Source organism: Elgaria multicarinata, chromosome 3 (assembly GCF_023053635.1).
Source record: "Elgaria multicarinata webbii isolate HBS135686 ecotype San Diego chromosome 3, rElgMul1.1.pri, whole genome shotgun sequence".
NCBI classification, from domain to species: Eukaryota; Metazoa; Chordata; class Lepidosauria; order Squamata; family Anguidae; genus Elgaria; species Elgaria multicarinata.
The window spans coordinates 136,050,736-136,069,283 of record NC_086173.1 but is presented as its reverse complement, the minus strand read 5'-3'; the positions used below and the strand labels follow the sequence as shown (position 1 = coordinate 136,069,283).

At 41.1% G+C, this 18,548-nt stretch overlaps 1 protein-coding gene across 1 annotated transcript in view; it reads left to right on the top strand.

Moving 5' to 3' along the window:
• The first annotated feature begins 8,090 nt into the window (after positions 1–8,090).
• SLC25A26 (solute carrier family 25 member 26) overlaps positions 8,091–18,548 on the top strand; it is a 136,541-nt gene continuing 126,083 nt past the window's right edge. Inside the window, exons 1-2 of the mRNA XM_063122056.1 lie at positions 8,091–8,175; positions 16,441–16,597. Of these exons, the coding sequence (XP_062978126.1) occupies positions 8,143–8,175; positions 16,441–16,597 (190 nt within the window). The 5' untranslated portion in view covers positions 8,091–8,142. The remainder of the gene's footprint in view (positions 8,176–16,440; positions 16,598–18,548) is intronic.

The following is an 18,548-nucleotide window of genomic DNA, read 5'->3' as shown; positions in this document are numbered from 1 at the left end:
TCTGACTTCCAGCCCAACACTTTAGTGACTACACCACACTGGCTCTCTAAAAACAGACAAAATATTACTTTTTGAAAGCATCAACTGTTCAAAATGCAGAAATAGATACTTGTTGATTAAATCCAAATTCTCTTTGGGCTCTCTTACTTTGAAATGGCACTTGCCTTCATAAAATCCTAAATAAGGTTAATACATTGAAACGTTCTTCCAATATAAACTGCATCAAATGAATGGGAGACGGTGGGGGCCAGGGGAACCAAGAGGTTCTCCCCTGCCTGGCTCTGCTCATTTAGTTTCCATGTGTCAAATTAATTTCACCCACGGGGGTAATAAAACATCATGGCTGTATATTTTTGTAAACACCATCTGATTTAGAGAGCTGTGATTTCTCTTAACAATCAAAACTTGAATAGGGTGCAGGTTGGTTTTAAGAAGGAACTGAGCAACACAATTTAAGAAGCAACTGAGGCATGTAATTGAGTTTGTCAGGGTAATTGTATTTTGGGATAGATAGCACTTTTTATTTTTTTTAATTGCTAGCGAGTCTTGTATTTAGGGTGCTGATTAATTCTATTAGAGGAATTAATTAGACAGAGAAGGGAGCTGTGTGTTATAGATTACATCTAAATCATTGTAAACACTGTATCTAACTTCACTTTACTAATTCGGTGTCCCAGGGATGGAGGCACATGGAGTGTTGGTGTGTGGTTTGAACTCATTAATTAAGAGCGCTCAGTGTAGCCGGAAAAGATGAGCTCTAATTTCTTTCTTTCTTTCTTTTGGATATATTTCAAAAAATCTAGTACAAGATACGCTATCTGTGGAAAATATACTATTTTTCACTCCAACCCAAAGCCCAAATTACAAAACGTCCTCTCTTCTAAGAGCTTCTTCAGGCAGGTGTTTTATCGCACACTTGTGACAGGCCACTCAAGGATCTTTGCAGGTCATTTTGAAGATGCCATGTTCCACCTACGTGTCTCCCACTGATCTCCCACTGTGTTCACCTTTTTTTTTTAGTTCTAAAATAATTGTCAAAAAACGCAACTCTTCTGACGTATAGCGACGTTTGTCATTATTTCCTGCCATGTGCAAAAGATTCACTATAAATCGCCCACTAGAGGGCGCTGACCCACTACACTGAGTTCTTCACATATTTCTTCGATTCTAAGACACACTTTTTTTCCAATATAAACATCTCTAAAAATGGGGTGCGTCTTAGAATCGCGGGTGTGTTTTAGGGTTTTTTTTTCCTGTTGGTGGTACTGAAATTAGTGTGCATCTTACAATCGATGGCGTCTTACAATCAAAGAAATACGGTATGTGAAGAACTCAAGTGCTGATTGGCTTCCAACACCAAACAGGTATTGCAAAGGGGTTGGACTTTGTTTTCATAACACTGTGGTTTGTCTGCTCTTGTTCTCTCTGCTATGGGACCCTGGAAGTATCAGCATCCCTGGTCTGATCCAGTAGAATTCTTCTTAATGTTCTTAGTTCCCTTAGTTCTTCTGTAATGATTAAATGAGCAACACTACCTTTTCTTAGTGCGTAGCTAAGGTTCCATGTCTTGTCTTCTTGCAGTGAACATTTCACTATTGCTTTTTAAGGGGAAGGGATGTAGCTCAACATATGTTACATGCAGAAGTCCTGGTCCAATGCTCAGCATCTCTTGGTAGGGCAGGGAAATATTCCTAATTCAAATCTCAAAGAGCTTCTGCCAGTCCGTGTAGACCAGCCTTTCCCAACCTAGTGCCCTCCAGACTTTTTGGATCACAACTCCCAGCATTCTGGGCTTCATGCTGGGACTGGTGGGAGTTGAAGCCCAAAACATCTGGAGGGCACTGGGTTGGGGAAGGTTAATGTAGACAATACTAGGCTAGGTGGACTAATGGTCTGACTTGCTATAATGCAGCCTCCTCTGTTCCTAATTACTATAAAAACTTTAATTACTAGGTATAATCCTCACTAACTATATCTATCTATCTATCTATTATTGCACACTGTTACTGAGACTTCTGCTTCCGGATTCTTTGTGGGATTAAGATTGGCTCCTTTACATGTGTTTTCTCTGGGATTTTTCTTTCTCTGCCTTTCTATATGTTCCATTACATAACCACTAGGTGGTGATATGGTATAGTGGAATTGTGCATTTACACAAGGCTTCTATAACGTCATTGAGAAAAATACCCTACTTTTGTTGTTAGGAAAAAGGCACAATAATAGTTGAAAGCTTGGGGGAGGCTCTGGAAGATGACAACGTCGTGTAAAGGACTTGCAAACTATTGTGAGTGAGCGATCATGAGCACACAATAAAAGCCTTTTGCAGAAAAGCTCTGTGTCCTTTTATATACGCTGGATTAAAAATAGCAGGGGGGTAGCCCTACCTTAAATAGCAACATGAGATCATTGCATTGATTTTAATGGAGCACAGCTATGTGTACCTTTGGGATCATGATATTAATCTTAGGCTGTCCAGGCATCCAATAAAGGATTAGATCCCAAACTAAACTAGGATAGTAATGACTTGTACCACTCAAGTTTTTGTATAATTAGAAAAAATGACATTTTCATTAATCAATTTTTCTTAATGAATTCTGAAACAGGTGTTTCTACTGTTAAGCACTTGGAGGAGCCATTAGCTCTCTGGCTGGCTGTTTTCCCCCATCTGTTTGGCTTATATCTGCTGCAATTAGCATCTCAGCCAAATCACTCTCAGCCTGCCCCTTCTCTCCCCACCTCCCCCCCCCCCCCACAAATTAATAACAACCAGATTTCTTTGCAAGGGGATTTTGTGAACAGCAGCGATTCTTAGATATGCAGCAAGTGGTATATCACAACAAGAGCTACCAATCCATCAATTATTTGTAGCACAATTGAGTATCATGAGAACCTCACTTTAAACGTGTTTCTAAATCAAGTTTCTAGGCCTTATGTCAGCCCAGAAACACACACACACACACACACACACACACACACACACACACGTAATAGGATACAGATAGGAATTTTATTATCTGCAGAGTGCTTTACAGCCTTCTTTGGGTTTGTTTTGTTGCGGCCTTTACTGGGTTTATTGCAGAAACCCTGCAAATTAAAAACATTACTTTTAGGCAAAGAACAGACGTGAATGAGTGACATATAAGTGAGGGGCAATTTGCTCATGAGAGAGTTGAGGTTTCATATCTGCAATAGTCACATCCAGCTCTCTATCCACTGAGCCTCATTGGCTCTCTGAAATCTCAAAGCCTAGAGGAGAATTCATTAGGAATTTCAATATTTAGGATATAAGACTTCAATGTCCGATCTAGTTTCTTGTCCCTTCTGCTAGGCACAATGGTGCAGTTGGGTAATTTTAGACCCTGAACATAATGGTCTCACGGGAGTCCAGCTTTAGAAGGCTATGTGTACTACTTCAGTTATGAAACACACAACTGAGATTTCATGCTTCAAAACTACTTCTGTATTCATAAGATGTTAGAGCAAAACAATAACAACAAAACAAAGAAAAAACAACTGTTTGCCAATCCTGATTTTTTTAAAAAAGAAATATTCTGAGCTTATGAGGTTTCACTTTTTAAACTCACTTCCATTACCACACTGTCATGACTACACAAACAAAATGGTGTCTGCTTCTGAACCCCTGATGCTAACTACAAGCTTCATCCCACCTACCTGCTTCCTTCGGATTATCCCCATAGCGCTAAATTTTCGCTGTCGTTGTTGTTTTTGCTACCGGGAGGCAGTGATCCTTTGCATACCAGGAAGTGAGTTGAAGGAGGGAAACGTAAATCAACGGATGGCCCAATTCAATCCAAATTTGGTATGCTTAAAGCTCTCTGTAATAACTATCAATGTGCCAATTTTGGTGTCTTTAAAGCTTATGCAGATGTAAGCATTTGTTTAATCCTGCTCCTGCACCCCAGCGGCGGCTCGGAAGATATGCTCAGAAAGCAGGGACTAGATAGAGCGAATCTTTTTGCTTTGAAGCACAATTAAAGCAGGATGCATGGGAGTACTTCACAATCAAAGCAGATTATAAAGTGGAAAACTTCTGAGTCCTTTGCATGCAATTCGCAGTGATTGCACAGTATAACACTGGTGTGATAAAGCTCTACATTTACTAGGGAATAAGCACCGCATTTTTGTAGCAAAGGCTAACATTTTTCAAGTAAGAACAATAAAATGAGCACCCATAACTATATTCATCCCCTGCTGGCTGCCCCGAAGTATAAAATGTTTTAAAACATAAGTAAAGATGCTGTGGTGAGCAGCATCAGTCCCAGTGGGCTCCAGTATGTCCATGCTGGTACTGATGTTGGTCCTGTTTGCTTCTGCCTCCATCACTTGCTGCTCTCTTGGGGGCGGGGGCTGTCTATACATGGGGAAAGCCCCGTGGTGGCTGCGGATCTGTGCTGCGTCAGTTAGATGACACAGGTGCAGCCTTGTAGCCACCGTGGGGCTTTCCCACAAAGCTGTGAATTGAAGAAGTCAGGGATTTAACCCAACTTTTTCAATTGGAGCAATGTCAGTACGCCACTTTTTCCGTCTGATGTTGCTCCAGGGCCAATCCAGAAGAAGAGGGAGGGTACCTGGCCGGTCACCCAGAAAACCCACGCTCCCTCTTTGGCATTGGGATTGCCAGATGCCACCCCATAAGAGGGAAACCAAGAGGTTTTGGAGGAAGGCTGTGCCAACCCGGCACCATGAAGACAGCCCCTGGGTGGTCATTTGGGGACCCCTGGGCTGGGTTGTGTGTCCCCTGGACTTTGGCCCTGTAATCCAGCCCTGCTGGGTCACTGACTTGTCAACAATAATTCCTAGAACACACCTGTCCTTTGTTGCAATACTCTTCCTGCTTTCATTATCCCAGACCTGGAGGACAGGGCAGGTAAGTGCAATAACGTAGATCCTATTGTGAATGCACCTGTTGTATTTACCTAAACTCACTGCTGCATTTCATAGCTACACCACCACAGAACCCTGCAGAAGGGCCACCATAGTTCCACAGATTCCCCTTTTGTTGCTGTTGCCATTTTTGATTTGGCATTCATAGGGATCAGGGTCTTGTGGAAATCACCCTGTGTATCCAACATGGAATGCTCATGCCACAACCAGTGTTAGTCTTTATCATGGGACTCTTTGTTGCGTTTGCTCGCTAGAGCAAAGCATAACTGCTCCCTGGAATGTGTTAACAGAGAGCTAAGTACGTGAGCCATTTAATCAAATTTCTCAAGGGCTTTATATCTGCACAGCGCATTGGAATAAATGGAAATCTTCTTTGTGTGTGTATAAGAATCAAGAGGAATGATGAAAGGTCATCTCCTCAATGGAAATTTCTGTTTAGTTTGTGTACACATTTGTACTCGGTGCCAGCAGTGATGGCAGACTTCATTCCCCTTAATGAAGTATGTTTATGAATGAACCTTTTATAACTGAGCCAAATCAAATATGATGTGGAGGGGGGGGATAATTGAACTGAGGGAATGAGTCCTAGCCAATGTCCATCATCTTCAACTGAAACGGCTGTTCAGTTAAATGATAGATGAAAAGATTGGGCTTGAAGAGTATGCAATTCCCTTCCTGCTCAGTTGAAACAGCTTGCCACTCTGCTGGTTGAGCATTGTATGAAAGTTGGTGGTTTGTTTGGAAGAAAAAGAAAATCCATTATTTATTTAGTCATGTCAATTCATTCAAATATATAACATTTCTGTTCTAGTTGAAGATTCCGAACCATTTTCAAAGGCAGTCCCAAACATAGGCCCTTTCTACTCCTAAGAATTATCCCAGGAAAATGGAGGGATCGTCCCTGCCTGCTCCCGGGATCCCCTGTGTGTCATTTGGATGCGCAGGGATGATCCCGGGGAAAAAGGCAGGTGTAGAAACGGCCATAGAATACATTACAATAACCCAATTTGGAGGTTACCAGAGCATGGATTACTGTGGCCAGGCTATCCCTGTCCAGGAAAAAAGTGCACCTGCAAAACCAAGTGAAGTTGTAAAAGGTGCCTCAAGCCACTTAGGCCTCAGGGGACAACATTGGATCAAGGATAAGGTGACCATATGAAAAGGAGGACAGGGCTCCTGTATCTTTAACAGTTGTAAAGGCAAAGGAATTTCATCAGGTGTCATTTGTATATATGGAGAACCTGGTGAAATTTCCTCTTCATCACAACAGTTAAAGCTGCAGGAACTATACTAGAGTGACCGGATACAAAAGAGGGTAGGGCTCTTGCAGCTTTAACTGTTGTGATGAAGAGAAAATTTGCACCAGTTGCTGCATGCATACCATCGACACCTGCTGAAATTCCCTTTTCTATGCAACTGTTAAAGATACAGGAGCCCTGTCCTCCTTTTCATATGGTCACCCTAATCAAGGAGGACATCCAAGCTGCTCACCTACTCCTTCAGGAGAAGTATAACTCCATCCAGAACAGGTAATACACCAATTTCCCAGACCTGGAAACCACCAACCAACACTGTTTCCATCTTGTCAGAATTCAGCTTCAGTTTCTAGGCCCTCATCCAGTCCATTTTTGAATCCAGACAGTGGTTATTTAAATAGCATAGCAATTCTGATGGCACAGAGTGCATATATTGGCTACTGTACTGTTACCTTTTAGTCAACATGTTCTGGATTTACTCGCTAAAGTATTTGCAATCAGACTACATTTTTGTTGTTTTTTGTTTTGTTTTGTTTTGATATGCACACTTACAGGTATGGTGGGAACCACAGCTAAGGTGAGACAGACAGATGGACCATTTTTTTTACTCTTGTCTTCCTTGCGGAGGAGGGAGAGATTTCAGTACAGATTAAAATCCCTGCCCTGTATTTAGGTACACCCAAATGCACATAATTGAACTGTAAATTGCAAAAATACAAATGTTATGATTACTTTTGATGAAATTAGTTTTCATACCTCTTAATAACCATTGTAATACTATCCACACAGATAATATAAAAAAGTTTTTTTGTTTCAATGTGCATAGTTTTGACATATGTCCATTTAATTGTTTATTGAAGTCAGTCTCTGTTAGAACTTAATCTGAAAAGGAGACAGAAAACTGACTTTACTCTCTGTAGGAAATCCTATAGCATTGTGGGTTCCCTGGGACATATGACGGGGAGCAGAAATCATTGAAGTTTGTAAAACCCAGGCTGTATATATGTTAGGGTGACCGTATGAAAAGGAGGACAGGGCTCCTGTATCTTTAACAGTTGTATTGAAAAGGGAATTTCAGCAGGTGTCATTTGTATATATGGAGAACCTGGTGAAATTTCTTCTTCATCACAACAGTTAAAGCTGCAGGTGCCCTGACCGCTTTTAAATCTGGTCACAGTATAGCTGCAGTATAGCTCCTGCAGCTTTAACTTTTGTGATGAAGAGGAAATTTCACCAGGTGCGATATACATACAAACGATGATATACATACAACCTGATGAAATTCCCTTTTCTATGCAACTGTTAAAGATACATGAGCCCTGTCCTACTTTTCATATGGTAACCCTAATATATGTATAAATAAACTTATATTACCAAAGTTTAGCTGACCTCCTTCTAAGGAAGCTGGAACCCCTGAAATTTCTCACCAGCTGGAAGTGGGAGGCAAAAGCATAACACTTTTATTTTCTGACACTGCCTTTAAGATGTTTTATTTTCTTGAAAGGTAACATCTAAATGCTAGAAAGATATGTATTTTTATAATAGCATCCACAAATAAATATATAGCATAAATAAATAAATTTATTATTATGTGGTATAGACATGAAATAATAATAATAATAATAATAATAATAATAATAATAATAATAATAATATCCCGTCTATAACCCATTCACTTCTTTGTATTTCTTTTCCTGCTGATATTTTCAGATACTAGAGAGAAGTCAGCATGGACCCATAGAGCTACGAAGTATAAAAACATACTGAGGGCAGAGAGAAAGGGCAAAGGCTTCATTTTTTGATGTTGCGCATGCGCCTATTGCAGCTTAGGGCTCCCGTGAGCTTGTAGTAGAAAGTGATTAGCAAGCGTTGGTGGATGTGACACTTGAGGAGGCGGAGCGGAGAGTTTGCAATATGGCTGCGCCCATTTGCAACGAGTGTTTGATACAGTTGCCGTGTCCGACTAAATCCTTGTGTGCAAATGGATCGGGGGGAGTTTTTGGTCTCCCTGACGGTGAGTGAGTGAGATGCAGAGGCTCGAACAAATTATTAGATTTGGTTAGAGATAGAAAAATGAATTTTAAAAGAATTTGGGATTTGCTTCCTTAAGGAGTGGTAACTGGGAAACGAGGGCTTTCCTTTTATTTTATGTTATTTAAACTGCACAGCGCCCTTTTAGCTAAAATAAAAACAGCCTGATCTTCTGCGCCTTTACTTGGAAGTAATTTTCGCGGACGCTGAAATTTTCAAAATAATAATAAAAGTGCAGTTTTAAATGCTGGGGAAGGGGGACTTACGAAGTGTATATAGGATGGAATCCTGCAGGTTGTAATTGAGGCTGTAAGAAGTTTGTTTCACTTCCTCTATAGAATGGATGAATTCAAGAGCAAGGGCGCTGCTTGCAACGTGGGGAAAAGGATTGGCTTTTTTCGCGTTACTGTGTTGCATTTGATCCAAAGTGGGTTCCCTTTAAAGACTTGCTGTATGGTGTTTTGACTTGGTGATAACATATGAGGCTTTTATGGCGCTTTTGCCATGCCTCGTTCATGGAATTTAATAGGGGTTCATCTTCCACTTATAATCCTCCTGTGTTTTCCCACCATTTGTCCACCATTTCTTCTGTCTTTCCCCTTAATGTAGATAATCTGTTAAGAAAAAACAAAAACGGGATAGCTGCACAGTGCCTTCTGATTAGTAACACTAGAAGTGCCCTTGGAAATGCTGTTTGCTGTCTGTCCTCTCACACAATAGTTGTCCAAAAGTCCCTTTTGGCCCCCAAAGTGACATAACAGGTTTATTGTTCATTCTGCTTGGGAGGTGATAAGATACCATTAGAACTTGCTGGTCAGTGATAACATTTCAAGGCAAACTACTATCTCTCATCCTAATTACATAGTTATTTTGAAGAAAACAAAAAACTCAGGAACTATAAAACACTTTGTACTTTAGATAATGCTTCAAGCGTTAATAATAATAATGCTCTCCTTTCAGTGATATGGAAGTCTCTAATTAGGGGAAGCCTCATAACTGCTCGAATGCATTTTAAAGTCTAGACCTTGATTACTTGGAAGTCATTGCAAGTTAAAGGCACTTATACGTACGTGGAGATTTACACTGTAACCGCATGTGTGTTTTACCTGTAAGTAAGTCCCACTCAGTTTAGTGAGATTGATCGTGAGCAAGTGGCAGGTGTATGGGATGGCAGCTTTCGTCTGAGAAAATATGCTTAGGATCCTGCTGTAGGGTTCTTTTCAGTCTTTATACCAAGTTGGGCTAAAGGCATCAGTAGAACTGCCCTTACGAAACTGGTTAAGACTGTGTGTGTATAAACTGCACCACTGGGCAGTTTTGCAAAGGACTTGTTTTGCTTTGCTAGTTTGTTTGCATGAATCATCTCAACCTATTTCCCCTCTCACAACTTTAGGCCACAATCCCATGCATGTTTAGAAAGGAAGAAAGTCCTACAACTCCCAGCATGGCTGGCTGTGGAATGCTGGGAGTTGTAGGACATTTTTTCTGTCTAAACATGCATAGGATTGCACCCTTAGTGCATCTACTTCGTGATTTATTTATTATTTTGCTAACACAAAATAACATTCATCTTTTGAATTACCCATTCATGAAAAAAATGGGCGTCCTTCTTTTCTAATTGTAAAAAAGAAAAAAATGAATCCTATCTGAAATTAGCTTGAAACAATTTTTCAAAACAAATTAAGTCAGTTTTCTAATACTGTGTGTTTGCTGTTTCTTAGCTACAAAAGAATAGCAGAAGGATCAATTTTTTATTTTTATTTTTATTATTTACATTTATATTCTTCCTCATAGCTGAAACTCTCTGTAGCCTGTATGTAGCTTCCTCGAGCTGAATATACATACATGCATATCCTTCTTCTCTTGGTAATAATTTCATTTTAAGGACACCTCTTATTTTATTTTTTTTATCTTGGGATACATGGCGCCATATGGAGTCAAAACTGCTGGCAAGTCAAAATTGAGCTGCTCCAGGTATAGAAAGATTAACAGTGCAATCCTTAGGATGTTTACTCAAATGTGTTGCTTTAAGTTCGGTTGGACTTATTAAGTCAGTGTGTTAGGATTGTAGCTTAAGGCAAGCTTCATGCAAACATGGTAGGAATCTGTTTGGCTCCAAGCAGCATTTTATCAGGTCGATTACATCTTGTAGCTTTGGAACCAGTCCATCCTGTTACCCACATACTTAAGAAATAAAAGGAAACTGTATATGTAGGCTCCACTTAACCAGTGAAGAGCCAGTGTGGTGTAGTGGCTAAGGTGTTGGACTGGGAGTCTGGAGATCCTAGGTTCTAGTCCCCACTCAGTCATGGAAACCCACTGGGTGACTTTGGGCCAGTCACCTACTCTCAGCCCAACCTACCTCACAGGGTAGTTGTTGTGAGGATAGCATGGAGAGGAGAATGGTTATGGATTGGGTTCCTTGGAGGAAAAAAGGCAGGATATAAATGTAATAAATAAACTGAACTTAGAGCACAGTCACTGTTCAGAAGACGTTGAACTTGGAGTCGCTTGGAGTCTTCCGAGAGTCCTATGACCTGTCAGGCTGAAGCTGGCAGGGCAGGAGGAGTGGTGGAGGAAACCTTTGCCTTCCCATCTTCTGATCTTCTTTATTTTCACTAGTTGGGGTTTTCAGCCTGTCTAGTGAGGGGTGCTTTGGAAGGGGAGGGAAGGAGGCTTGAAAAGGTAGTTCAGGATAAACGGTATCCTGGCCTCTCCGGTGCCCCGTTCTCCTCTCTGGGTCAATTTTCCAAAGGGCCAGGGTGGTGATATCTGATCTACAGCTCCCCCTTCCAGGACTGGAGCACTGTCTCCGACCTTGGAAGGGGATTCTGAACCATTCTGCTCCCCAGAATGCTCGCCCAGGGACCATAGGAGAGCTGTCTTCAGCATTTATTGTTTATCCTGAGTATTGCATTATTTTCTCTTATCGTTGCTTATGCTATTCAGGAAAATAATTGGGATTTGGTGATTTCAGTAATAGCAGGGCACATCTTGTATATTAAAGTTTAAATACATCTAAATTTTAGAATTGAGTTGTGTTTTCGTATTTCTGAAAGCTGTTGAAGTGGGGCTTACTGCTGAGTAGACATATGAAGAATTGAGCTGTGCTTGGTGGGAAAATACCCAAGCTGGTGAAAATTACATATGTGTATATCTGTGTGTACTCGGCATGTGTGGGTACTCTGGCTCCCCAGCATATTCCAGATGTCGCCCTCAGGGCCAAAAAAGTTGTACACGGCTGCCCATTATTGTTTTCTGTCAGCAGCTCTCCAGGGTTTTATCAAAGGTGTTTTCTGGCCTTGCAATCCTTTTAACTCGTGGTGCTTGGGGATTCAAACTATAAGCACAAGAGTTGCATGCTGTAGCTCTCCCTAACATTTTTAGAGGCAACAGGAGCATCTGCCTCCTAGCACAGGCCAAAAGCAGCCCCAAACTAGGCATCCTGCATACACCAAGCTGGCTCACACTGGCAGGAGACACTTGAATCGAGTTGCAGAAGACAGGCAAAAGCAGCTCTATGCCAGGATTTCTATTTATCAGCTTTAAAGGTGCAGATGTAGCATTGAGGAGGGGTGTCTAAGTCCCCTTGTTGTCTAAAAATAAATAAATCATTACCATTTTCCACAGATGGAACTGGCAGCCAGGTATTTGCACTCTCCTGCAGATGCTCCATTAGCCACTTCATGAATTTAAATTACATTTAAGATACAGAAGTTTGAAATCCAAAGAAGCAATTAGCAACTTTTGATTCATGCTTTTGCCAGATGGCTAGATTAAAATCAGATCAATTTTCTTTTTCTTCTTTTAATCACTTGGTACAGATAAGAATTCTGATGGAGAAGGAGTAGAAGGATTTGGGGTTGGGGATAAAATCAATGCATGCAAAATAGCCAAGCAGATTAAAACAGTAATTAACTTATTGATTAAAACTTTAACTGTAGCCAGTGAGCACCTCTTGAATGGGGTGGAAGAGAATATCAGAGCTGAGGACAGCTTTCCTTGGCTTATTTTATCAAAGCATTCAGCAGTACTATGCGAGTTGAACTTAACTACTGTTTGCTTGATTTTCAAAGCAAATGAACATTTGATGAATCTTTGGTTCTTATTTGGAGAACTGACTGAGTTATCTTGCTTGCGGCCTTATTATGAGACAATACTATTTAATTTTACCATGTGATAATGAAGCTTTGCAAATACGTCAACAACATTTTAGTACCTTGCACCATTTTTTATTATCCCATCTGCCTACATAGCCCTGGATTAGTCACCTTGAGTCTAAATGAAAAAGTCAACATAATTGTAAAGGTTCCTTACCTGGTCATCTTTGTAAACTCTTAACTCGCTACTGGGTGAGTAGGGAAGTGGCTACTTAAAATATCAATTGTATCAAGGGAGGAGTTGGGCCAATGCAGCGTTTGCTACTCTGGTGTTAAGAGTGGTCAAATGTCCTGCACATTTCCCTTTTCTAATTTAGCATGGAGGTAAGTTCAAAACATAGGATGCCCCTGCAATTGAGTTTTTAAAGTTATTGGTGTACTGGTGAATAATAATAATAATAATTTTATTTCTTACCCACCTCTCCATTTTGATCGAGGCGGGGAACAACGGTAAGTATAAAATATTGATCAAAACATAGTATACATTGTTAAAACATCCTAAAAGCATCCTAAAATTCCACGGGATAGGCCTGCCGGAAGAGATCACTCTTTATAGCTTTCTTACATGCTAAATGACTGTTAAATTGACAAATCTCCTCTGGCAGGCCATTCCACAGTCTGGGAGCAGGAGAAGAGAAGGTCCTCTGGGTAATACCTGTCAGCCTAATTTTGGCTAGCTGAAGGAAATTCTTCCCAGAGGACCTGAGTATGCGTAGCGGATTGTACGGGAGAAGGCAATCCAGCAGGTAGCCTGGACCCAAACCATGCAGGGCTTTATGTACGAGAGAAGGTGATCCTGCAGGTAGCATTTGTCCCAATTTGCTGGCAAAGAATTCAAGGCAAATAAAGTAATTTGTCAACTTGTAGAATCAACAAATCACATTTTTTTCTCTTGATATTTGATTTGGCTATGTACTCCAGTCTGGCTTACTTGTACCTTTACAGATTTCAAATCATTTGAGCTGATTCAGTGTTGTTATGGGGACCATTTTTGCATTTACTGGTAGTTGAATAGATCCAAATGGAGCCTGCAAGAAAATGTTGCAGTGCATCTTCTCTTCTAGCAGGTGTGCTGCTGCTCAGGGTTTGAGCCAGCAATCCATTCTCCCTGCTCTTCTTTTCTGTTTCCATATCTCCAACTGTTACTCATGTTTTCATGGCAACTGATCATACTTTGGGTGCTTTTATCAAACTGTCGCACTGCCTCATTCATGGAATTTTATGGGAGGTCCACATATCATCATTATTATCTTCCATTCGTGGCCTTCCTGTGTTTTCCCACTGACTCTTCTACCTTTTTTCTCAACACAGAAACCCTGTTAAGGAGAAAAAGATGGAATTGCTGCACGTGGCCTTTTAATTCATTGCACTGGGAGACCTATGTCTGGAAGCACCCTTAGTCTTCACTGTCCACAACTGGGCATGCTTAGTCCTCACTGGCTGTTTTTTTAAGCTGATGTTTTTAAATAGCTGTTTTTATACTTTTACAAGCTCCAGGGTCTCCCTAAAAATGCTGGCACCTCCCTCTTGTTTTTCAGCAGTCCCATATTGGCTCTGTTCATGTCTGTACTTACTCCTTGAATGCACTCTTAGAGGGAGTGGTGATTATTTTATTAATTAAACACACAACAAAATGCTGTAGAGCTGAGTGCTCCTGTTCAGAGTCCCACCAGCCAGCTGTGCTTTATCTCAGGATATTCCATGTTTGTGGATAGTGCCATTTTGGTTACCTAAAGTTCGGTACGCAGAGAATTGAGTTTGCTAATAGCAGGATAATAATTATAATTACAGAGCACTCAGTGCTGTATGATACACCTCCCAACAAGTAACAAGGGATAAGAATAAGCCTTTATTATTTTATAAGTTTGTGAAATTGTTTAATTCTCTGTTTTATGCTTAAAAAAATTCCTGTCAGGATCTTTTTGGTTCTGTTCATCAAGATAGTTCCCGCTTCCCCTTCTGGGTCCTCTTTCAACATTTTCCCTAAAAGATTGTGTTGATCTGTCTTATGCCTTTACTCTCGTGTGACTGTCTCTTAATGCACAATTTACTTGTCCAGCTCTTATCCCTGTTTCAACAGAGATGGATACTGTAAGCAGAGGCTGTGTCAGTTCTTTTTACACTTCCGTGCTTAGCATAATGTCAACAATAAATAAATGTTAGCTATCTAGTCATTTTTCTTTGTTGCTGCTGCTGCATACTTTTATTCCACAACATATTTTTTTTGTGCTAATGGCATATCATTCTGACATCATATTTGCATATTGTAATATGCTTTGCTGCCTTATTTTTTTCTGTCATTTCACCCAAACTAGCAAAAAGTAATTACTTTCAAATTAAATAATGATGAAATGTGACTTTATTTCTTCCCCTCCCCCATGACATCATGCTGTAAATGCAAATCTCAAACACCCATTTACTGTAATAGGAAAAACATCTGTGTTTTTTTTAAAAAATAATCTGGATACTTTACACCTGGATGTATTATGCCTTTATACCTTATATTCCCATATGCATGGCATTGAGTTTGTTCCATTCATCCCCCCTTCATAAGAAAATACATTTTCTAAACTGTCTAGAATAGTAGATTCTACTCTATTTTTAAAAATGTTGTTTGGATTGCTAGTGGGTGGGTACAAGTGCATATTTATTATTTGATGATGTTTTAAAAACTTTTTTGTCCTGAGAGGTATATAGGTTGGTTCCAATACTATAGATAGTGACTTTGCCCAAAGGCAACTTATTGGTTCCATGTCTAAGCCAGAACTTTGAATCTTGGCCACCCATATTCAAAACTAACTTTCAAATACGTTAATGTACATCAGGTATTCCCAGTATTTTTTAGCTTTTGGTATTTTGGGAAAATGCAATGGGCACTGTCACAAAATGGCTGCGTTGGCAAGTGTGATCAATCAGAAAACGTACTATTTAAAAATAAATAAATACCTATTTCAAGGAAAGGCAAAACACAATCCAACAGGACACCGGTTTCACAGAAGGATGAAATGCTGAGGCTAAAAGACAAGTTATTTGCCCAGGAATCTGAGCTCAAGAGGTGGGGTCTGACTTCCAAGCCACATGTTTCCCCCCACAAAGCACCACAAAATACTAATTTCACAGAAAGGAAACTGGTGATGCTCAGAGAAACACAAAAGACAAAACATATACCACACAAAGACACACACCGCGACAAACACACACCGCGACAAACATACACCCCCCCAAAACCCCAAAACATACATCACAAACTCACAGGCAAAACACACACACCCCAGCGCACCCATCAAAATAACACAACCAAGCACCCACAAACACACAGGCAAAACACGCAGATCACACTAACTGACTACACTCAAAAATACTTACAAGAAATAAAAACACACACACAAATACACAGGCAAAACATACAACACAGTGCCCCTAGAAAAAAACAGCCAAATAAACGAACACGCAAGCAAAACCTTTAACTAAATAAACCTCCAATAGACATCTCCCCACAAAAAAACCCCCATGGACAACCCTTCCCAGGTTTCTAACTCTTTAGCTCCTTAAACCTATGAAGCAGCAGAAGCATATCTTCTTCTTTTTATCCTCCCTTCTTTTTCTTTTTTTAAATGATGACTGCTTCAGCAAGTGGTTGGACTTGCTGAAAAGCTAAGCACCAATCTCCACCTGCTCTGCCCTTTTCTTCTTGTAAGAATTCCTCTGGGCCCATATGAGACCAGAGGCATTTTGGGGAGAGGAGAGGAAGAAGGCAAGTGCTTAACCCAACCATGGTTTGTTAATCGTAAACAATCCACAGTTTACAACCCAACAACAAACAATGGGTTTTCTTCATGGGTTGTTTGTGGTTAACAAACCATGGTTTGTTGGTGAGGCTGGAATCAGACAGTACGATAACCCATGGTTCACAACAACCCACAGTTCAACGACAACCCACACTCAATCCTTGAATGTGGGCTATTGTGTTGTCTGAACCCAGTCACTGTATTCTTCAGTTCACCTAACAAGATTCTTGATTTTCTGTTAACATAGATCATTTTATTTTCTTTTTTGTCTTTCTGCCTGTTTCTCTCATATTTTTGAAGGCTGGTGGACTAGCTGGAGCTTGCGTTGACCTGATATTGTTCCCTTTGGATACAGTCAAAACTAGACTACAGAGCCCGCAAGGATTTAAGAAGGCTGGTGGCTTCCGGGGCATCTACGCTGGTGTTCCTTCTACCGCTGTAGGGTCTTTTCCAAATGGTAAGGTTGTGTTATATATGTTGCATATTTGTGGTCATTACTGCCACCTGCATGGCTTGGTTGCAAGGCCTCGACCTAGCTAGTAACACTGTGTAATGCTTGACAGCATGAAGATATTATAGAAATAGATGCTGGGCGCTTTCGGACAACACGATAGCCAACCCTGCGCTTGGGCAACATGCCTAATAAGTCATCCGTGGAGTAGGGTTTCAGGGCAGGGTTGGCTATTGCTCGCTCTCTCCCCTCTCCACCGAATGGTGGTGCTGGTTCCCCCTTACCTTAACCGTGTGCCACCATTCCGTGGGGAGTGGCAGAGGGAAGCTCCCCACGCTGCCTCCTTCCTGCAGCAGCAGCTATGGAGGGACTTGCGCTGTGGTCGCTGCTGCAGAAAGAAGCGTCGCCAGCTCCTTCCCCATTGGCTTTGAGGCTGCGGCCGGAGAGACAGCATCAGCTCTCTCCGGCCACGGCCTCAAAACCAATGGGGAAAGCACCGGCGACGCAGAGGAATCTCATCCCCTTATGTTTCCTTTCCCTGAAAAAAACACCACACCAGCTTTCAGTACTTGTTCACTATGTTTTATTTGAAAGGAGCTCTTCGCTCCTCTGATGCCATGTTTCTCGCCTGCCCAAGGGCCTCTACTTCCCTTGCTCGGCTTCGTCCATTTTCGTCTGCTGCCCCTTACGCCTGGAACGCTCTTCCAGAACATTTGAGAACTACAAGTTCAACCACAGCTTTTAAAGCTCAACTAAAAACTTTTCTTTTTCCTAAAGCTTTTAAAACTTGATGTTGTGCAGACTTCTACTGTTACTTTCTACTGTTAGTTTTTCCCTACCCTGTGCCTGCTTACCCTACCCTGTACCTGTTTGCATTCTCTTCCCCTCCTTATTGTTTTACTATGATTTTATTAGATTGTAAGCCTATGCGGCAGGGTCTTGCTATTTACTGTTTTACTCTGTACAGCACCATGTACATTGATGGTGCTATATAAATAAATAATAATAATAATAATAATAATAATAATAATGATGATAGCTAACACTTGCGTAGCCCTTTCTAATATTCAAAGCACTTCAAATGCATTATCTAGTTGTAATCCTTACAACAACCCTGTAAGATCTCCCATATTTTTGGGGAGAGTGAGGCTGACAGAGTGTGTCCACCTAGTAAGTTAATGGCAGAGGTGAGAATTAAACTGGGGACAACTCTACACCATTACTTTACACCAGCTCTCCTTCAGACAGTGCAAGTGACTACTCTTTGTTTATAGGAAGCTGCCTTGTGCAATGTCTGATCATTTGTTGATCTAGCCCAGTATTGTCTGTCTTGATTGGAAGCAGTTTGCCAAGGTTTTAGTCAGAGCTCCTTCACGTCACCTACTACATCATCCTTTTAAGTGGAGATGTCAGGGACTGAACCTAGAACCTTCCGCAGGCAAAGTGTGCTCTACGGCTGAGCTGTGGTTTGTTCCCCTTGTCTTCTGGTATCTTTAGGCTTAATCACATAATGAGCTGCCCTTCTGTTGTCAAAGATGCACCTGGGGCTGGATATCTGCCCCCTGCACCTGAAGTCTCAGGCTTGCTCAATTCCCAATGATTATGGCACCTTTGGCGTTGCCTCCAGAGCAGGCCTGTACAACTTGTGACGCAACAAACTAAACACAGTCCACCAGGTAGGTATAAATGGCTTTTTGGCCCTGAAAGCCAGAGGTGCGATAAATCTTTTTGGTGTTTTTGTTTCCTCCTTGCCTCAGACTGCAGAAGCAGAGGTGTCAAGTACCTGGCAAGCCGTAATGCATGGCTTAGTGCTCTGTGTGTGGCTTGGTGGGTCACATGAGCTATGGAGGAGGCCTTTTCTACTTGGATGAGGAGTTCAGTAACGATTCTTACCAGCTGGGAGGTGTTTAAACCCATAGCTTGTGGCTTGGTGAAACTTTTAAAAATACTACTTGCT